General features: G+C 54.6%; 3 protein-coding genes across 4 annotated transcripts; 2 read left to right on the forward strand and 1 right to left on the reverse strand.

Annotated features, from left to right (window-relative positions):
* The first annotated feature begins 526 nt into the window (after nt 1-526).
* Nucleotides 527-5,454, forward strand: GIP (gastric inhibitory polypeptide). Of its 2 annotated transcripts, none has more exons than XM_027697091.1 (5): nt 527-654; nt 1,839-1,985; nt 2,255-2,386; nt 4,148-4,240; nt 5,198-5,454. In XM_027697091.1, exons 1-5 carry the CDS (start codon nt 575-577, stop codon nt 5,205-5,207), a joined length of 462 nt encoding a protein of 153 aa, XP_027552892.1. In that variant the 5' UTR covers nt 527-574; the 3' UTR covers nt 5,208-5,454. The 2 variants fall into 2 exon arrangements, with proteins under 2 accessions (XP_027552892.1, XP_027552893.1); XM_027697092.1 differs by having other exon boundaries at nt 1,845-1,985.
* An 840-nt stretch (nt 5,455-6,294) lies between these two features.
* On the forward strand, nt 6,295-10,320 carry SNF8 (SNF8, ESCRT-II complex subunit). Its single transcript, XM_027697089.1, has 8 exons — nt 6,295-6,373; nt 7,138-7,188; nt 7,338-7,476; nt 7,730-7,834; nt 8,445-8,517; nt 9,060-9,201; nt 9,349-9,423; nt 10,066-10,320. The coding sequence occupies exons 1-8, from the start codon at nt 6,320-6,322 to the stop codon at nt 10,201-10,203; spliced, it is 777 nt and encodes a 258-aa protein (XP_027552890.1). The 5' UTR covers nt 6,295-6,319; the 3' UTR covers nt 10,204-10,320.
* A 1,107-nt stretch (nt 10,321-11,427) lies between these two features.
* On the reverse strand, nt 11,428-20,041 carry UBE2Z (ubiquitin conjugating enzyme E2 Z). Its single transcript, XM_027697090.1, has 6 exons — nt 19,969-20,041; nt 17,702-17,889; nt 15,791-15,902; nt 15,138-15,250; nt 14,602-14,692; nt 11,428-12,796 (listed from the first exon to the last, which is right to left on the reverse strand). The coding sequence occupies exons 1-6, from the start codon at nt 20,032-20,034 to the stop codon at nt 12,626-12,628; spliced, it is 741 nt and encodes a 246-aa protein (XP_027552891.1). The 5' UTR covers nt 20,035-20,041; the 3' UTR covers nt 11,428-12,625.
* Nucleotides 20,042-20,442: the final 401 nt, after the last annotated feature.

Genomic DNA, 20,442 nt, shown 5'->3' on the forward strand with positions numbered 1-20,442 from the left:
ACCAATAAATCTTGGAATCTGCTCCTGTCACTGCCCAGGGGATGTTTTTCATAGCTGATGCTCAGTCCCTACATGAGGCATCATCCACCCCAACAGAAAACCCCCCAGGAATTAGCTCAGGCTCCCAGAGCCCGTGGAAGGGCAGGGTGGGACGAGCAGGGTGTCGTTGCTGCCGAATTCCCTGATCCAAGGGACGTTCCCGTTCCCGGGCTCGGGGCTGAGCCGACCCCGAGAGCACAATGAGGTACCCACGGGGTCAGCTTGGAAACACGGGGCAGGACAAAGCCCTTCCCCCCGGGAATGTGAGACCCACCGGGAATTTGATGGGCACAATAAAAGTTTAGGGGAGCGACACTCAAAGGCACCGCGGCGGGAAGGGGAATCGGCAGGGAAAGAGGGATTGGACTGGGATTGGGAGGCTGGAGGAGGCTGCTGGAAGCACAAGGGCTGAGGGGACACGTTCACAGGCACAGGCACGTGCCCAGCAACCCCCCAGCCCTGTCACTGCTGTGTGTTCCAGGGGCTGGACACCCGGATCTCCCTCTGCTCTGGGACGGAAAATCCCGCCAGGAAAATGTCCTTCAAGTCCTTCAAGGTTCTCTCTCTGCTCGTCGCCTCCCTGGGCTTTGTTTTGATGGAGGAGAACGTCTCGGGGTGAGTAACACTCTCCGAGTGTTTTGGAAAGCTCCCGGTGTGTTTTGAGCCTTTTCCAGCTCCTCTGGAGGCAAATGGACCCTTTCCATTGGCACCTTGGTGAGGAGCTGAGAACACGAGTCCCGAGGTGGATCTGGGATCAGAGACATCCCGGGTACAGAGATGAGCAGGAGATAAGGGGGAGATCAAACCAAAGCCCTGAGCCTTTGAGCCAGAGCCAGGAACTCCCATGTTTTCCCTACAAACTTCATGGCTGTGGGTTGGGAGGAACAAGCTGGAAGTCAACCAGGGAGAGAAAGGTTGTCTGAGAACAAGAACAAGATGTAATCACCTCCCATGAGTGGGGCCAGAGGGCACCCGGTTCTTGGGAGCTTCTGAAGTTGTGACCAGGTACATAAAGCAGGTAGACAACAAAGACTTTCCCTCTCTTGATAGAAAATTTCCAGCTGTCACCCGAAAAGATATTAAAAAACTCCTTTTTAGACCTAAAAAACTCCTTTTTAGAGCAGCAGGAACTGCTGCAATCCCAGAGAACAACTCCAAAACCGATCAAAACCTGAAATCCTTTGCTAACTCGGTGTCCAGCAGCTCTGTCCGTGCTGGTCTCGGGGTCATCCCTGGCTCCTGCCGTTCCCTCGGAGCCTCTCGAGGGCACGGGGGGAACTTTCCCCCTGGAAGGGGGATCCTGAGCACAGTGGGTGCCTCAGCTCAGAGGGGAATGGATCGGGACATCCACCCTGATTCCAGAGCAGCAGCAAATGCCCAGAGCTCGTGTTCTCCTGAGCTGTCAAATCCCAGCTGGAATTGGATGAAAAATGGATGATCCCAGGGCGGGAAGGGCCACCTGGACCAGGGGAGAGGGTAAAAGTGCCCCCAAAACCCTCGGGGGTTGCGGGGAGGGTGTGACCCAAGCCCGAGCCCGCCCCGGGAGCGCTCCCGCTCGGAACGGGACTCACTCTGTGCCCGGAGCAGGATTCACTCCCTGTGCCCAGAGCAGGATTCACTCCCTGTGCCCAGAGCAGGATTCACTCCCTGTGCCCAGAGCAGGATTCACTCCCTGTGTCCCCGGAGCAGGACTCGCTCCCTGTGCCCAGAGCAGGATTCACTCCCTGTGCCCGGAGCAGGATTCGCTCACTGTGCCCAGAGTGGGATTCACTCCCTGTGCCCCCGGGCTCTCCCCCCAGTGCCAGCCTGAGGGCTCCCGGTGCCCGCCCGGTGCAGAGACGCTACTCCGAGGCCACCCTGGCGAGCGACTACAGCCGCACCATGGACAACATGCTCAAGAAGAACTTCGTGGAGTGGCTGCTGGCCAGGAGGGAGAAGAAAAGCGAGTAAGTGCTCGGACTCCCAGCGCTCCCGCATCCCGAATTCCAGCCGGAGAGCGCAGAGCCGAGGAGGTTTTCCTTGGATTCTCCAGGTGGTTGGGTTTCTTTTTGTCTCCCCGAAGCGGCAGAAACGTTTCTGATCTGTCGGTATCTCCCTCCCTGCCCCAACCCGCCTGGCAGATGGAGTGGGAGGGAGCTGGGATTTGTGGAAAAGCGACATTTTGGCACCCTCTTGTGGCATTTCGGGCTGACTTGTTCCCGTTTGGGCTCGGCAGCAGCATCGTGGAGCAGTACAAGAGGGAAGCCGAGCCCCAGGTACCGGCTGCGGGCGGGCAAAGGACGGACCTGGGCACCCAAGAAGCCAAAGATTTCCTCTCCTGGATTCTGAAAACCAAGGGAAACCAGAGGTGAGGGCGGGGATCAGAGAGGGAAAGTCGGGATGCGGGGAGGGAGGAGGTCTCCGGGTGTTCAGTGGCTTGGGGAGTGACGGTGACACGCAGGAAAACGGGAGGGTTTTTGGTTTGGAAAGGAAATTCTGTATTTTGCGACTCCGTCTCCTGAGGAAAAGAGCAAAGCAAAAAAAGAAAAAAGAAAAAAAAAAGCCTAATTTTGAAATCTCTCACAAAATACAAAAGGAAAAACGTTGTGTGGAGGATTGGGGGTGTCTTGTTGTGCAAATGTCAGCACAGGCTCGTCAGAGGTCAGAGCAGGGATTTTTGGCACATCCACCCCTCAACCCCGAGGGGGTGGAGAAGCCAAAGAGAAGGGCTTTGACCTGCTCAAAACAAAGCCCTCTGGAAAGCAAATTTCTCGATTAAAATGAGGTGAAACTGGTACATTTCTGCCAAATGTTTTGATTCGATCAAATCGCCCCAAAGGAAAAAACAAACAAACAAACAAACAAAACCAACCCCACTCGTTCACACTCTCAGAGTGTTGACCAAGTTCGTTTAAAAAGAGAAAACAAATTATTTTTTCCTTCCATTGCTGCTTTTAGAGGGAAAAAAACCTGCCAGCTAAACATGAAACCAGGCAGGAGAGATTCCAGGAGGAATTTCCCAGCTTATCCCTGATCCGAGGGAACCCATAAAGGGCACAGATTTTATTTGTTTTTTTTAAGCTGTAATCACCTTAAAATACTTCCAAGATGTAATCACCTTAATGATTACACACACACCATGACTATTACATTATTAAAAATGTTTTCATTTCACCCTTCAGCGTGGAGGGGTTTCATAAAACCCAACAAGCTGCTGCTGCTTAGTCCTGAAATGGTGGCATGAAAGGGGGGGGGAAGCACTTAAAACACACAGCTCACTTTTTCAGGCACAATCCTGGTGTTTTCTAGGAAAAAAATGGGATTTTTAACTACAGGGGGTCATGGGACAGTCGCCCAGAACAAGGATCTGGGGGTGTTTGTTGTTTTTTTTGCAGCCTTCGCATGAAAACGGTGTCAGAAAAGAGGGTTTGGGGCCGGCAGGGTGGGGGAAAGGAGCAGAGCTGTGGTTCACAGGGGTGTCTGGGGCCAAGCACTTGGAAAATCCGACACCCGGAGCTGCCAGTCGTCCTGAAAATCCCAAATCAAAGGAATGAGGGCTTTGAGGGATCCGGGGAGGTCGCTCGGCCTGACCCCTGCTCCAGAGCGGGATCAAACTGGTCCCGACAGATGTTTGTCCAACCTGTTCCGGGGCAGGGGAGGAGGGGGAAGGGAAACCTTTGATGCTCGAGATTAATCAGCTTGATTAGTTTCATTTAAAAAAAATAAATTTCGGCGTGTTCCTGAACGTCCTGCATTACAAACAGAACTGCGAGTTGCGGGGGAAATTCCCTCGGGAACAAAGATGTTTTGTTGGGAGCCGGGAGCGCGGCCGCCGCTTCCCCCGCTCCGCCTGTGGGGGAGGATTTGGGATGCGGGGAGGGATCACCGGGTGGTTCCTGCCCCTCCCCTGAGCCCGAGAGACTCCGCCGAGCAGCCAAAACACTCCCAAGATCAAGGACGTCCCCGTGTCAACACGGGGTTAAAGATTTGAGGGGGTTTATCCCAGTTGGAGAGATAAGAGGATAAAATCTCCCTGTGAACTTGTGGGGATCGGGAGAAAGGGATGCCCAGCACAGGGTTTGGTTTTTGGTTCTGCCCCTCATCTGTGTTTTTACGGATGTTTTTGCAGCTTCACTTCTCTGGAGGACTCGGAAGGGCTGAAGGATGTTTTGAACCGCGAGTTCCTGACGTGGCTGATGTCGGCTGATCCCTGCAGGGCAACGTGAGTGGCTGTTCCACGCATTCCCAACGGATCCCTCGTCCCGAAAAATACCTGCTGCAGTGCTCAATCCATGAATTCGGGGTTTCCTTGGATAACCAGAGTGCTCACAGGGCTCAGTTTGGCTGCCCCAGCCCTGGGAGTGTCCGAGGCCAGGCTGGACGGGGCTTGGAGCACCCTGGGATAGTGGGAGGTGGATGAGCTTTAAGATCCCTCCCAGCCCAAACCATCCTGGGATTCTGTGATTTGGTGGAGATTTTACAGCTCTGGCCACAATTTTGTTCTGCAGAAGCGTCCTCAGGCAAATCCCACCACAAAACTGGGGGAAGGCAAATTTCCAGCCATTCCTGCCCAGGGAAAGGAGGATGGAAAAGCCTTTTTAATGGAAAAAGGGGAGGTGTTCGTCAGGCAACTCATGGGAAATATTTTTCCCGTGGATTTCACGTCCCTGGGAAAGGAATTCTGAGGGAAACACAAGGAACTGGGGTGCACAAGGTGCAGGGACAAGGAGGGGCTGGGGAGGGATAAGATGGAGACTGGGAGAGAAAAAGGCACCACCCCTTAAAAACAGGGTGAGGAAAGAGCTGCTCGTGCCAAGGGCAAAATTGGCACAGGGACAAAGAGGGATGAACTGGCCCTGGATTGGGAATAAGGGGCAGCTCTGGGCTATGGACAATCCCAGCCAATGTGAGCTGAGGGGCAGCAGCTCCCAGGGAAAACAGGGCACTGCTGAGCCCTGCAGGAAAACACTGATTTACATCTCTCTCCTCTGCCCAGCCGCTGATTTTCCCCAAAATTCACTGTTAGATACTAATCTGGACACACAGAATGGATCTGCAGAGGGGGCTGGTTGGTTCAGAAGGGAGTAAATGATGCCTTGTTTCCTAGAGGAAGCAAAAGAAACCAAGTGCAGTTCCACAGGAATTTATATGCTTTTCTTTCCCATTTCTGCTTTGTTAGAACTGCATAACTCCAGGGCTCTCCCCAGGAATTCTCTCTTCATCCTGTCAGACACTCGAGGAGGAGGAGGAGGAGGAGAAGGAGGAGGAGGAGGAGGAGGAGGATTCCTTGCTCTCACCCTGCTCGGTGCATACGGTTTATTTTTATTCATGCAACAAAGAGTTTTTAATTGGAAGCTGAAATGAGATTTGGAGACACTTGATGCGGGGATGGGCTATAAAATATCACTGAATTGCTGAATAAATGTCACAGAATCACGGAACAGTTTGGTTGGAAGGGACCTTAAAGCTCATCCATGGGCAGGGACACCTTCCACCAGCCCAGGTTGCTCCAAGCCCCGTCCAACCTGGCCTGGGACCCTCCCAGGGATGGGGAATCACAGCTCCTCTGGGCAACCTGGGCCAGAGACTCACCACACACGGCTGAGCCCCTCAAAGCCCCTCAGAACCCCCCCTGAGCCCCTCAGATTCCCTCAGAGCCCCACCTTGAGCCCCTTAAACACCCCCCAGACCCCTCAGATTCCCCCTGAGCCCCTCCGACTGCCCCATGAGCCCCTCAGACCCCAACTGAGACCCCTCAGACCTCTTGAGCTCCTCAGACACCCCCTGTGCCCTTCGGACACAAACACACCCCCACTCTGAGCCCCTCCTGGAGCCCCTCAGACCCTCCCTGAGCCCCTCAGACCTTCCCTGAGCCCCTCAGACCCCGCCTCAGACCCCCTGAACCTCTCAGACACCTCGAGCCCCCTTGAACCCCTCAGACCCCCCTCAGACCCTCCCTGAGCCCCTCAGGCCCCTCCCCAACCGCTCTGAGCCCCCCTTGAGCCCCTCAGAACCTCCTCCTCGTCCTTCAGGCCCCGCCTTGGACCCCCTGAGCCCCTCAGACCCCTCGAGCCCCCTTGAACCCCTCAGACCCTCCCTGAGCCCCTCAGACCCCACCTTAGACCCCCGAGCCCCTCATCGCCCCCCTCACCCCGCTCTGAGCAGCCCCCACAGCCCCTCCGGTTCCCGGGGGTGTGTCCGGGGGTGTGTCCCGCCCGGTCCCTCCCCGATGACGTCACTGTCGCGGGTGTGTGACGTCACCGTCGCGGGGCGATGCCGTCACGGGCGCGGCGGGGCCGCCATGCACCGGCGGGGGGTGGGCGCGGGGGCGATCGCCAAGAGGAAACTCGCCGAGGTCAGAGGGGGGGGACACGGGACGGGGAACACGGGACGGGGGGCACAGGGGTGGCCGGGGGGGTGTCGGGCCCGGGGGCGGCGGGACAGGCACGGAGCGGGAGGGAGGAGGCACCGAGACACAGCGGGGCCGTGGGAGGGGGGTCAGGGACCCCGGGATGGGGGGGGAGCTGCCGGAGCCCCTGGTTCAGGGAGGGGGGAGCTGTCAGAGCCCCTAATTTGGGATGGGGGGAACTGCCAGGGTCCAGTGGTGCCGTGGGAGGGGGGTCAGGGTTCACAGTTTGGGGTGGGGGGAGCAGCCAGAGCTCCCAATTTGGGGTAGGGGGAGCTGCCAGGGTCCATTGGTGCCCTGTGAGGGGGGTCACCCACAGTCTGGGGTGGGGAAGGTGCCAGAGCCCCCAGTTTGGGATGGCGGGAGCAGCCAGAGCTCCCAATTTGGGGGCAGGGGGAGCTGCCAGGGTCCACTGGTGCCCTGTGAGGGGGGTCAGGAGCTGCCAGGCTCTGTTGGTGCCCTGGGAGGAGGTTCAGCCCCCCCAGTCTCGAGTGGGGGCTGTGCCAGGCTCCACTGGGGCCATGTGAGGGGGTCCAGCCCCCCCCAGCCCCGTGTGGGGCCACCCCCATCCTCACCTGTCACCCCATCCCTGCTCCAGGCAGGGTGCCCTGAGCCTCCCCTGGGCCCTGTGTCCTCCTGGTTCCTCCATCCCTCGGGAACAGCTCCCTCCCCACCCTCAGCACCGTGTCCCTCATCCCGTTCTCCCTCTGCAGGCCAAGTACAAGGAGCGAGGGACAGTCCTGGCCGAAGACCAGCTGGCCCAGGTGGGAGATCCCCCCCTGCCCTGGGGTTGTCCCCCCCTGTCCCCTTCTCCATCCGTGCCCGGGGCATTTTCCATGCCCAGTGCCTCATCTTCTCCCCCGTGCTCTCTGCTCCTGGCTCGTTCTCAGTGCTCTCCTCCATTCCCTCCCAGATGTCCAAGCAGCTGGACATGTTTAAGACCAACCTGGAGGAGTTTGCCAGCAAACACAAGCAGGAGATCCGGAAGAACCCCGAGTTCCGGGTGCAGTTCCAGGACATGTGTGCCACCATCGGGGTGGATCCCTTGGCATGTGAGCAGCAGGCCCTGGGCTGAAGGACAGGAGCCAGCTCACTCTCCCCAGGAGACTCCAAACAGCTCGTGGTGGAGCTGGGGGAAAGTTGTCCTGGAGGAAAACTGCCGGTGCTTTGATCCCTGGGGCTTGGGAGTTGGTGGGAGGCACTTTTGGGGGGGAGAAAACGGGCGGAGAGAACAAAAATCCAAGTCCTCCCAGTGAGGTTTGTGAGCTGAGTGTTCCAACCCCTTTTCCCTCTCTCACTGCCCAGCTGGGAAAGGATTCTGGTCGGAGATGTTGGGAGTTGGAGACTTTTACTACGAGCTGGGAGTGCAGATCATTGAAGTTTGTTTGGCTCTGAAACACAGGAATGGAGGTGAGGATCCCACTCTGCTTCCTGGGAGATACCACTGGCCAGGAGCACTTTTCCCTGTGGGAAATGGGTTGTGTCTCTCAGATTTCACTGATCACTGAGGTGATCATTTTGTCCTTGGTTTGTTTCCACAACCTGTTGTGGCTCCACCACTTTATTGATCCAGAAATCACCAGCTCTGCTCCTGTCTAAGGAACTAAAATATAACTCAGGAGCATGGAAAGGAGCAGGGATCAGGGGCAATCCTGAAGGAGTGTGAGCCTGCCTGGAGCCTGAGATTGGCTCTGAAGGATCCCAGCAATATCCAGAGGGTTGGAATACCAGATATAAGCGCTTAGTTAAAAGACAGTAGGTATTTTTCACTCCAAAAGGGCAATTTGAGAGCAGGGATGGGCTGAAGCAAAGCCAGGGAAACTCCCACGTTTTGTGGGAGGAGGAAGCAGCTGCCTGGGAACAAGGCTGGGTCATTGTCTGCCCCAGTGCTCCCCAGTGGGAACAATGAACAGACACTGGGGGGCTCTGGCAAAGCACAAAGGAGCCCTGGCTGCTCTCTCTGCAGTAGTTTTGTTGCCACGAGTGATGTTTTCCTGTCCCCTCTTGTTGTCTCTCCCAGGGCTGATAACACTGGAAGAACTTCACCAGCAGGTGCTGAAGGGGAGAGGGAAGTTTGCCCAGGATGTGAGCCAGTGAGTGTCTGGATGCCACAGGGAAGGGGGATCAAGCAGGATTTGGGGAAGAAAAGGGGGTGACTGGTTTGGGGACTCCAAATTTGACTTCCTTGTGATTCACAATTAATGACTTGGCACCCTGCTGCTGCCTGAGGTGGTTTTCTCTGGGAGCCCTCAGGCTTCAAGGACTGTTGCCTTGAGCTGGGGACAATTATTTCCCTGCAAATCCAGCCCCAGGAGCTGCTGGAGCTGCTGTGGCCTCCTCAGCTGTGAGGAAGGGACTGAGAAACATCACCAGAGCAGCAGATTTTAGGACACAACTCAAAAACTTAATTGGGGCTGAATCTTCAAGTTTAGCACTTGAGGCTGCTGGAGCTGCAGTTGTGTCTCTAATTCAGGTCTGCAGGGGGGCCCAAATACCCAAACTCCTTCTAAATTGCTTTTTTCCAGCTGTTGGTAACCTGAAAGTGCAGCTCCAAGGAGCTCTGACAGCTCAGTGTCCCTCATTTCCAGGTGTGTAGGGGCAGTTCCAGGGGCTCTAACTGACCTCTGCTCCTCAGGGACGATCTCCTGCGGGCCATCAAGAAGCTGAAGGTCCTGGGGAATGGCTTTGGGATTATCCCTGTGGGTGGAACGTTCCTGATCCAGTCTGTGCCAGCGGAGCTGAACATGGATCACACGGTTGTCCTGCAGCTGGCAGAGGTACCAGCCAGCCTTAAAACCCCTTGGGGCTTCCCTGGCAGGGAACTGGGGTTAGACCTGCAGGCAAAACTGTCCCCACTCTGCTAAACTAAGGATTTAAGTCTTGGCTGGAAGCTGACAGTGTTTTAACTCTTTTTTTATCTCCAGAAAAAGGGCTTTGTGACAGTCAGTGAGATCAAGTCCAGCCTGAAGTGGGAGACGGAACGAGCCAAGCAAGTGCTGGTGGGTGGGGAGGCCTCGTGTGCCAGGGGGGCTCAGTGCCAGGGGGGCTGTTCCTGCAGCCCTGGGGCACACACTGGGCTGGGAATGCAGCACCAGGGGTGCCCAGGGATCCTGAGCTGCTGGAATTCCAAAGGCAGGAACTGGGAATTCCAACACGGACTGGGGAAAGCAGAATCCCCAAAGCTGCAGATGTTCCCGTGGCTTCACTGATTTCATGGCATGGGTTGGGTTGGGTTGGGAGGGACCTTAAAACCCATCCATGGGCAGGGACACCTTCCACCAGCCCAGGTTGCTCCAGGTTCCATCCAGCCTGGCCTTGGACACTTCCAGGGATCCAGGGGCAGCCACAGCTTCCCTGGGCACCCTGTGCCAGGGCCTCCCCACCCTCACAGGGAGGAATTCCTTCCCAGTATCCCACCTAACCCTGCCCTCTTGGAATCTTTGGAGTCAGTTTGAATGTTGTGAGCTCACAGACACAGGAAGATGTCTGGACTATGTTTCTCCTGGTCGAGTTGAGTAAAAGTTACCCTGGCCCAAGTTGTGCCCCCTCCCTTCCCTGGGATAAATGTGGGGTTGGGCTCTCCTGGGAATGGCCCCTGAGCCATGGAAGTGTCACTCACAGTTTCTGCTCTGTTTGCACAGGAACACTTGCTGAAGGAAGGAATGGCCTGGCTGGATGAGCAGGCACCAGAAGAACCTCAGTACTGGCTCCCTGCTCTCTTTACAGAGCTGTACTCTCAGGAAATCACTCCAGAGGAAGCCAAGGAGGCAATTCCTTGACTGCTCCCTGTTCTGTGCCTGTCTACAATCCTCGGGAGGCTCTTTGCATATCACCTGAAACACAGGGACAGTGGACTTGAAATAAAAGCTTTTTGTAAAAAGTCTCTACCTTGAAAATTGTCTGGGATTCGTTCCTGCTGGCTTACCTCTGGATTTGCTCCCTGGCTGGGGGTGGAAGTGCCACTTGCTACTGGAAACTAAATGTCACAGCAAGAGGAAAATTATCTGGAGTCTTAAAGGATGCAAATGGGATTCTGGCTAAAGAAGTGGGGAAGCTCTTGTGTAGCTCTCTGCTCTGGGAAGGAGTTGTTGGTTGGTTGGTTGGTTGTTGTTCCTCTAAGGAATCACCACAGGCTCCATTCTGCCAAAACAAACTTTATTGCACAAAAAAAAAAAAAAGAAAAAAAAAAGAAAAGAATCTTATGTACAATAGTATATAAACAAGGTATCTTAGAGTGACTCTTGTGCATATATTTTCAACTCAATTAGGTCTAAAAATCTGTTGCTAAAACATCTCTGCCTAGAGCAGTCATTGAGGATTGTCACTTGGAAATGGAGACATTCAGAAATGGCAGGACAGAACATCAGAGCTAGAAAACTAATACTTCTCTTACAGCCACATGCGAGGTGGGTGAGTAGTGTCCACAATAAGGCATTTTCTCCTTCCCCTGGATGGGTGATGGTCACACCACATGCACCACACACGGGTCAGAGCCCAGCAGAGCCACAGCTCCCCCCACCAGCGACTGAGGGGGACAAACAACGTGACATTTACAGTGGGAGGTGCTGCCAGACCTCTCAGGAGACCCAAAACTCACCCCAGGGTGAACCCCACTGCCTTTACCCCCAGCTCAGCTTTCCCTCCAGGGAAGGTTTGAAGTCTGAATCACGACCCAGGGGAGTTTGCTAAAGGGGAAAAAGCAAATTTCTCCGGTTGTTAAACAACACCTCAATTCAGAAATGTTTCCACCTCTCAGCTTTGCAGAGTGCAGGGCTCTGAGGGCCGTGAGAGTTGGGATAAATCACAAAGGCTGGGGATGATCCCGTGGCACACGGGGCATTGCCTCGCTGTGCTGGTGCTGGAAGTTCTCCCACCACCACCAGGAATCTGCAACGGGGCCAAACTGGTGGGAAGGTGTTTAAGGAAACTGGGAGAGGGCCCAGGACAATGTGCAACTTCGTGCTTAGCTTTCTATCAAAGCTCCCATACAAATAATTATAATTAAAAAAAAAAAAAGATCATAAGCTCTTTATCAACAAAACTCTGCTCCAATCAATCCTCCCCAGGCTCCATCGCCTGGAGAAAGTGGGTTTCCCACCTCCACCCACTGAACACGTTGGAGGGAATGGCACAGCCAGCAGACACCTCTCCACGAGGGTGGCCCTTCACTCACAGGCAAAACCTGCTCTGAAACACTCACAGACACTCGAGTGTCAAAGTTTTCCAACACTCAGCCAAGTTTGGCAAAGGAATTTGTCCGTAACGAGGCGTCCACCTCCACAAAACCCCACCAGGAGTTGCCCCTTATTCCATTTCCAGCATTTCCATCTGATGGACCAAGGGAGCAGCAGGGAGGGAGGTGGCAGGAGGAAGATGGGAGGAAAATAAAATGTGACACGGACTGGAGAGGTGGAAAGCAGAGAACTTCAGGTGAGGAAACACGAATGGAATACTTCTTCCAGAATGCTAAATTCAAATCAACACCTTACAAAAAATAATACACAAACTAGACTGGTTTGTAAGTGCTCCCCCCAAATCTCTGACCAACGGGTTTCTCATCCTCCCTTCCCCAAAAATGCCAATCCTGCACTCCACTTACAGATCCTGCAGCTTCCACTCCCCACCTGCCCCTTTGCACCTGGGCTTTCAAAAGCCACCCAGGGCTTGAGTAAAGCTTTCAGAAAGGAGCCCAAACTCCACCACTGCTCTTTTATCTTTGGTCTGTCTAGGAGAAAGACATCAGGTAGCCGGGGCTCCACGGAGCAGAGAGGCTCCACCTGCCCCAGGCTTCACCTGGACACACCTTGGACTCATGGAAGTGCTCCCACAGCCACAGCTCCACGGGGGAAGGGCTCACTGCCTAGGAACAGAGAAGCTGCCAAGGGTTTGCAGTCTAGATCTCATTCTTTAATCAAATGGAGAGGGGGGAAAAAAAAACCAAAAAAAAAACCAAAAAAAAAGCCTCAAACAACCAGTGTAGGTGTTTCCAAAAACAAAAAAAACAACCTGAGGCCACATGCTCCAGCTTTTCTAGCGCAGGAAGTACCTTCAGGAGTAGCCTGGCACGAGCTGGGCTTTGTCGAGCGTGGATCTCCTCAGTCAGCGATTCCCACCAGAGCAGTGAGGGAGGCAGGAGGGATCCCCTGAGCTCCCTGCTCTGGCAGTGGGTGGGTGCTGGAGTCTGTCAGGGCTGGGTGGGCTCTAAGCTTTGGAGCAGCCCTGCGGGTCCGTCTCTGTCTCGGAGGAGCTGCTCTCAGAGTCCATCTCCGGGGGCTCCTGCTGGTGCTTCTCCTGCACCTTCTGCCGGATCCCCTGCAGACGCACCAGCAGGGACTGGTAGTCAAAGTGGCCTCGCTTCTCACCAAAAGGATCCTGAAAGAAAGGCAGGGATGAGCCCATTAACACAGCCCAGCAGCCCTCTGGCAAGGGGTGTAATAACTGTGCATAAAAATTGTCCTTTTCACCAAAAGGATCCTAAAAGAAAAGCAGGGATGAGCCCATTAACACAGCCCAGCATCCCTCTGGCAAGGGCTATTCCAGCTGTGTAATAACTGTGTATAAACAGTCCAAGAATTCAGGGTCAAATCCCATCTCAGGGTCAAATCCCATCCCATCACCTCCCTGTCGTGGCAGAGGTGATGATGTTTTAATATTTTTTGGTTATTTTAATGTATTTTTTTTGATATTTTCTGTTTGGGAAGCGTCACAAACCCGAGCAAAACCACAAAGGAGATGAAAGGCTGAGCAGACACGGGGTGGATTTCAACTGCCAGCCTCAGGGAAGGAAATTATCTCAAAGATCTGGTCCAGTCTCTAAAATCCAGAGGCCAAAGATTTCCCCACATGTCAAGTTAGTGCTGCAGACCCCGAACAAATGAAAGGCATCACCATTCCCACCCAAAATCAAGCTGAGCTGGAGCCAAGTCAGAGGCACAAAGTCTTTGAAGGTTATTTAACATTTGCTGCTTTGATGCCCATCCCAGGTCAAAGCCACATTGCCAGGGTTAGATGAGGTGGTGGGGGGGTTTGTGCTGTCCTATCTGATGGGAATCTTTGGTACAAGCCAACATGTGGCCCCAGAATTAACAAAACAGCACATCTGGCAAGGACTCAACTGATACTGAGCCTGGGGTGACTTCATTTCAAATCCTAATGAAAACAATGATATCATCTCTCCAGCACCTTGTTTTCAGGCTTCCTGTGCTACTATTTCCAAGTGAGCAGAAAACCAAGCCTGGCACCATCCCCTCTGGGATCTGAGCACAGCTCAGTGATCCTCACAAAGCCTGGGGAGAGCACTGAGCTCCTGCAAGGAGGAACCAGAGGGGGCCACACCAGACAACCCTCGTGTCACCAAACTGCACCACACCTTCAGCTCACTCCTCCCTGCAGCTCTAAGTCGAGCCCAGGCACTCCTTGGGGGAATTTCTCACTCCAAACATAACTCTGCTGCCTCGGGAGTGCTTCCAATTCATGAATTACACAGCACTGAGAGGGAAAAAAAGGGTTTGGAGACACAAGATCATTAAATCAACCACCTCCATCTCTCCTTAGCAGTGGGATTTCTCAATGAGTCAGAGGAGAGCTGGTGGATGAGGGAGGAAGACACATCTGTTCATGTGCAAACAGCTTGGCAAGCTGGTCTGTAAAGTCTCCTGCCCTGCAGAAAGGAGCTCCTGGATTCCACCTGTCTGGATGTGCCTGTTGTGTGGTCCCTGGTCCTCCTTCAGCCACTTTCCACCTCCTCTGACAGAACAAGGAGTAGCAGAGAGAAGTTCTCATCTGCTGTCTGAGCAAAGGAGCCTCAGAAAAAAGAGAAACTCCACCAGTGACCCAGCAGGAAAAGGCTGCACTGGAGTTCAGCTGCCACCAGCACTGGATAACCTGGATGGGAAAGCAAACTGTGCCACTGCCAGGGCTGAAAGCAGCACCTGCCTGCCTGGAGAGTGTCTCAGGCCCAGCCCTCAGAAATCTGACAGCCTGGACAATGTTCTGGGTGTGCCCTCTGAATTTGGGGAAGGCAGAGCTGTACCCACTGGAGCCCCTCAGGTCTCAGTTTCCTGGTTGGTTCAAAGCTGGAGCACAGATCTCCCAGATGCACCTGTCCCAGGTGCTGCACACTGTGCTCTGTCACCAGCCACAGCCCCTTGTCCCCAGGAGCACTGGCTGCCACTCACCTGCATGGTTTGTCCCTGGAGGTACAGCCTCTCTTTACACACCCCTTCGTAGAAGTCGTAGTATTCCATGAAGGATTTCTCCATCACACCCCTGAACACAAGGAGAGGACAAACAATCAACACAACAACAGCCACATCACCCAGGGTCACTCCATCCCACTAATTCCAGTTCCTGGAGTTGTCTGGGACACCCTGTGTGCCCCTCAGAGGGCACAGACAGGCAGGACAGAGCCAAGGGACTGCAGATCCCTGCAGCTGAGGGGATGCTGCACGTGTTTCCACAGCAGCTGGGCCCTCCTCCCTCCAGGATTTTTTTTCCCCAGAGGACAAGGCCCATTTATTCCCAAACCCAAGCCAGAGGATGCAGCCTTTGTGCTCAGTAACAGGCCTTTGTCCTGGCACAGCTCCTGGGCACCACCCGGGCCAGCCACCCACTGCAGGGGGGCAAAACCTTGGCTGGGCCAGGCACAGCAGCTCCCAGGATCTCAGGAACAGTTTATCCTGCTTCCCCCCACCCACATTCCTCTTTTCCATACCTCAAAGGCTCGGGACAGGGACACTTCCCCTCCAGCATGTCACACACTGCCACCCGGATGGTCTCGTGCCGAATGCACTCGTTGTAGTTCTTGCTGTCCCCTGGGTGCCTCTCCTGCCAACACAACTCAGGTGAGTCCAAACCTCTGCAGCGGCTCCTCATCTCTCCCTCCTGGGCCTGCCAAGCTGCACTGGTGCATGAACCCCCCCCAGCTCTGTGTGTTTGGTGTTGCTGAGCTGATTTACAGGGCACAGGAAGAGCTGGCAGGGTCTGATGTGCCCCCAGAGCCCTGGACTCGCACGGCGTGGAGACAAGTGAAGTGAAAAAGTTGGCACAGAAAGCTGCCTCCCTCCAGGAGACCAGGAAAACCTGAGCAGTTTGGTTCCTGCAGGACAATATGTCCCAGGGAAGCCATTTCAGGAGTGGTGTAGCAGGGAAAGGAAGAGCCATCCCATCTCCCCAGCAACCCATGTCCTTCCCCTCCCTCACACTCAGGTGAGCTCAGCAGCCTCTGGTTCACAGCTGGCTTGGACTCCCCCTCCAGCTCCAGCTGGGAAAGAGCCAAGCCACCTCACCTCCTCCTGATCCCAGTTCCAGCATGGGATTTGCCAGCAGGAGCGAGGTGTGGAGGGAAGCTCCAGCTCCAAGTCTCACCTGCTCGAAGCCGGGCTCGTTGTGATAAGGGTTCTCAGTCATCAGGGACTGGATGGAGATGAGGACTGAGGAGATGCTCTGAGCTGGGCTCCAGGCAGGCCCGGTCCAGGTGCTGGGGCAGCAAAACAGAAAAGCAGCAATTAATGAACCAGGCAGGACTGGCTCAGGGAGCACCAGCCCTGCACCAGCAATGCTCACAAACCACACCTGGACCCCACAGAAAGGCACAGGAGGAGAAAGAGCTGCCACAGGTAGAACAGCACTGGACACTGAGAAAGTTTTCAGGGTCAAAGGAGCTCATTCTCTCAGCTAAATGAGCACCACAAGGCTGACAAACCTCACTCCACTAACAGACACAAGAATCACAGGGAATTCTGAAGCTCTGGCTGTCACCCCACTCAGCAGCCTGGAGCAACCCAAGGCACCAGCACTGCCTGAGGTCAGGAATAACAACTCCTAAGGACTGAAATCTGATTTTGCAGACTCAAACAGGCCCCATCACTCCTGCAGCCCTGCAGCCCCCCAGCACAAGCACTGCCCCAAAAGCAGGAGCTCAGGGGAACGAGGTGCTCGTCCCACACATGGGGCAGCAAAACCCTTTGCACTGAACAGCATCAGCAGGAAAAGCTGTTCTGCTGCTTGCCCTTAATATCCCAGCTCCAGCTCCAGACCTGCCTCCCTGTGAGCTCGTGGAGGATGTGCTGACCCACATATCCTCTTCCTAAATCCTTTTATTCACAGCTCCCTCCACGCTTCCCATCCCAGCTCAGGCCCAGGCTCTTTGTTCACTCTTCAATAATTCACCTTTCCTGCTGCAGCTCCGATTGCAGGAGCCACAGGGCAGCTGCTGTGGGAGCTGCTGGGCACTCAGGCCCCTCAAACAGGGCCATGCCCTGCATGTCCTGGCCACTGGCAGGTGTTGGCATCCAGCTCGTGGCTCAGGAAGGTGTTTCCCAGCAGGATCCATCTCCCTGCCAGGATCTATCAGCTCCTGGGACCAGTTTCTGGCACTGCTGAAACCACCCCAGGAAAGGCACTTTTACAGCCACACCAGGACTCAGATTCCTGGTGGGTGATCACATTCCCATGGCAATTCCAGCTGTTGCTGCCCCTCCTCATGGAATGGCTTGGGTGGGAAGAGACCTTCAAGCTCCACCTCGTTCCACCCCCTGCCATGGGCAGGGACACCTTCCACCAGCCCAGGTTGCTCCAAGTTCCACCCAACCCGGCCTTGGACACTTCCAGGGATGGGGCAGCCACAGTTTCTCTGGGAAACTCTTCGTTCAACCAGGACTTTCCCGTGTTTAAAACTCCAGCAAGGTGAGGAACAAGGATTTGCAGCAGTGGAGCCTGTTGGAACAGGCAGCACAGGAGCTGTGCTTTTAACTCATCCCACCCACAGCTCAGCCCCACAGCCTCGGTGGAGGTGGAAGCCCAGAGCAGTCAAATGGCTCTCAAGGAAGTTCTTAGCAGCTTTTTCTTTTTTTTTAAGTTGTTTTATTTATTTATTTTTAAGCCCATATGGAGAGAGGAAATCAAAACCACAAAAACCCTACATTTAAACAACATTGAGGACCAGGCTGGAAAGTGCAAAAGCAAAGGAAGTGCAGTGCTTGGTCTGAGGGTTTGCAAGGGGAAGCAGGAGAAAAAGCAGCAGAATCCACTGAATTTTGTGCTTCACTCTCTCTGTTCTCAGATGCTTTCAAAGGCAAGTTAAACCCTTATTTCAGGAGAGGGATTTGTGCTGCTTTATGACTGATTCTGCACACGACTTCACAGAAGCATAAAGGTGCACCCGAGCACAGGTCTGGGGGCAAGACCGGGGCACGACGGGCAGAGAGGGAGGCACAAGGCAGAACAGAGCCCGCAGCCACCTCCTGATTCCCAGGAAAACAGCAAGTCTCCTCTTACCCCAGAATACTCAGGCAGACTTTCCCATTGCGGTAGAAGTTGGGGTTAAACCTCACTGTGTTATTTCCCGTTGTCATCAGTTTGACCCGGGGTGGGTGGATGGGATAATCTGGAGGACAGCGAAACAGGAACAAGAAGAAACCCCCTTCATAAGGCGTGTCAAATGGGCCTGTGATCAATGCATGAATCTGCAAAACAAAAGCCCGGCTTGCGCTCCACGTCCGCTGCCACGGGGGCCCAAAACGCTGCCACGGGGGCCCAACCACTTCCATGGTGTCCCAACCACTTCCACATGTCCCAACCACTTCCATGGTGTCCCAACCCCTTCCACGGGGTCCCAACCATTTCCACACTGTCCCAACCATTTCCACACTGTCCCAACCCCTTCCACGGTGTCCCAACCACTTCCATCCCCTTCCATCAGGCCCATCCACACCTTCCACCAGCCCAGGTTGCTCCAAGCCCCGTCCAACCTGGCCCTGGACACTTCCAGGGATCCAGGGGCAGCCACAGCTTCTCTGGGAAACCCATTCCAGCCCCTCCCCACCCGCACAGAGGAGAATTCCTTCCCAATATCCCATCTAAACCAATCCTCTCTCAGTTTAAACCCATTCTCCCTCGTCCTGTCCCTCCATCCCTTGTCCCAAGTCCCTCTCCAGCTCTCCTGGAGCTGCTTTAGGCCCTGGAAGGGGCTCTCAGGTCTCCCCAGAGCCTTCTCTTCTCCAGACTGAACCCCCCCAGCTCTCCCAGCCCGGCTCCAGAGCAGAGGGGCTCCAGCATGGGGATCCTCTGGACTTGCTCCAACAGGTTCTTGTGTTGGGAGCCCAGAGCTGGGTGCAGAACTCCAGGTGGGGCCTCACCAGAGCAGAGCAGAAAGGTGGAATCCCCCCCTGACCCTGCTGCCCTCCCTGGGAGGATGAGCCCAGGCCTCTCCACCTCAAACCAGACAGAACCACAGCTCAGGTGCTAAGCTGGGCTTAAAAAAAACCCCTCCACCAGAAATATTTCAAATATGAAAAAAAAAAAAATCTAATTTTAGAAAGAAAAAAATAATTCAGAATTTCTGCCAAAACCAGAGCATTCCCCAGTTCTCTGTTCTCCTGCTGATCTGGTCTTGTTAAAACCAATCGCTCGACTTCCTCTGCCAGGATCTGAAATTAAGACCCTATTTTCCCTCTGCTAATTACCCTCCAAGATCCCAGATTGTATACCAGGAAATCTATTCCCCTTGGGCTATTAAGGAAGCTTTACTCCCCCAGTGATCCAAGTTAATGATCCTCTTCCCTCCCCAGGATTTCAGTTCAAGGCCCCGAGGCTGGAGTTCTACAAACCCACCTTTGTGTCCCAGGGCATTCTGGCACTCCCTGCAGGGAAGTGCCCCAGGGGGGACCTGCCTGGGCCCAGACACTCCCTTTGTGCTCCCTCCAAAATCCCAGGGGCTCTGATTCTCCCACGGGGGGGAATTTGGAGATGCCACGTTTTCCAGGGGGTGGGAGAAGTGCAGGACAGGGCAAACCAAAGGAGCCTCTCCCAGCCCTCAGAGCCCAGCCCAGGGAACACTGGCTGGAGAAGGGGCAGCACCACCAAAACCACTCTGGATCAAGAGGTTTGAGCAACTTCTGCCTCCCAGCTCCCTGGGAATTCCAGGAATTTCCAGCTCTGGAAAACCCTGAGAGCCTGGAGGGGAAGAATGAGGGAGGCTGTGGCCAGGCCTGTCCCCAGAGGAGCCTGGGGGACCCTGGCAGGCAGCTCCAGAGTCTATCCCAGCAATCCCCATTTCCCTGCCAGCTCCCAGCAGTTCCCATTTCCAGGCTCCAGAGGTGGATTACAGACCCTCCAGCCCTTCCTGTCACCAATGGACCCCCTGATTTCCAGCTGCTCCGAGAAGCCCCCCCCAGCCACTGGTTTTCCACAGAGCTCTCCCTTCTTTGGGATGTTCCACTCATTGTTTTCAAGCATCAGTGGGATGAAACAAGCTGGACCAGCACCCCCAGTGTCCATCAAACCAGAGCTGGGTTATCCATGGAATCTCCTCAGCCCACCAGGATGGCACCTCTGCACAGAGCCAGTCTCCTTGGGAGCCTCCTCCCATTTTAATGCATCCCATCCCAGTGCCACCAGGAAAACTGGAGCCCTGTGCTCTTGGCAAAGCTCACCCTGACTCCTCTCAGAACACCAAGGGAATATTCCATTTGGGAAACCCTCCCAGCAGCCATGGACACATCACACAGAGCAGCAGGGAGCTGAACCAGCTCCAAACCTCTCACCTTGGTCATGTCGTGGGGATCAGGCACAACAAACATTCCTGGGGGTGGTTCCTTGTAAATTGACATGATATCCCTGGGGAAAGGAAAGAGGAATTAGTCAAGGTGCCCCTGGTGTTCACCAGCCCTCGGTGGGTCAAATCCCTGCATGGGTGCCAAGGGACAGACTTTGAAGGTGGAAACTTGTAATTTGTGAGGAGACAGATGTTTTTCCCTTGGCTCTGACAGTTTTCTGGATGAGTTCCTTCCATTTATCCCCAAAAATCGTTGAGGCATTTCAGGAGCAGCATTCAGTGAACCAGCACACCTTGATTAACTTGTGTTTTACCCCAGATCACCTCCAGCACGTCAAACTCCAGCCAGAAATGCCCCTCAGGGAGCTGTTTTCAAGTCCTGGGAGGTGAGGTTTGTTATTTAAGGGGTAACCTCTCCCTCCTGAGGTTTTCCCTCTTCACACCCAGACCATTTACAGGATCC

The sequence above is a fragment of the Neopelma chrysocephalum genome, unplaced genomic scaffold (genome assembly GCF_003984885.1).
Source record: "Neopelma chrysocephalum unplaced genomic scaffold, ASM398488v2 Primary Assembly neopelma1_118, whole genome shotgun sequence".
In the NCBI taxonomy this organism is placed as follows: domain Eukaryota; kingdom Metazoa; phylum Chordata; class Aves; order Passeriformes; family Pipridae; genus Neopelma; species Neopelma chrysocephalum.

Coding starts and splice junctions, on each gene's coding strand:
- UBE2Z (XM_027697090.1), bottom strand. CDS start 20,034: ATGTCAATTTACAAGGAACCACCCCCAGGAATGTTTGTTGTGCCTGAT. Junction 15,903..17,701: donor GTCTGCCTGAGTATTCTGGG/GTAAGAGGAGAC, acceptor TTGCTGCCCCAG/CACCTGGACCGGGCCTGCCT. Junction 15,251..15,790: donor ACGAGCCCGGCTTCGAGCAG/GTGAGACTTGGA, acceptor TTGTGTTGGCAG/GAGAGGCACCCAGGGGACAG.
- GIP (XM_027697091.1), top strand. CDS start 575: ATGTCCTTCAAGTCCTTCAAGGTTCTCTCTCTGCTCGTCGCCTCCCTG. Junction 655..1,838: donor ATGGAGGAGAACGTCTCGGG/GTGAGTAACACT, acceptor CTCTCCCCCCAG/TGCCAGCCTGAGGGCTCCCG. Junction 2,387..4,147: donor AAAACCAAGGGAAACCAGAG/GTGAGGGCGGGG, acceptor ATGTTTTTGCAG/CTTCACTTCTCTGGAGGACT.
- SNF8 (XM_027697089.1), top strand. CDS start 6,320: ATGCACCGGCGGGGGGTGGGCGCGGGGGCGATCGCCAAGAGGAAACTC. Junction 6,374..7,137: donor CCAAGAGGAAACTCGCCGAG/GTCAGAGGGGGG, acceptor CTCCCTCTGCAG/GCCAAGTACAAGGAGCGAGG. Junction 7,835..8,444: donor TCTGAAACACAGGAATGGAG/GTGAGGATCCCA, acceptor TGTCTCTCCCAG/GGCTGATAACACTGGAAGAA.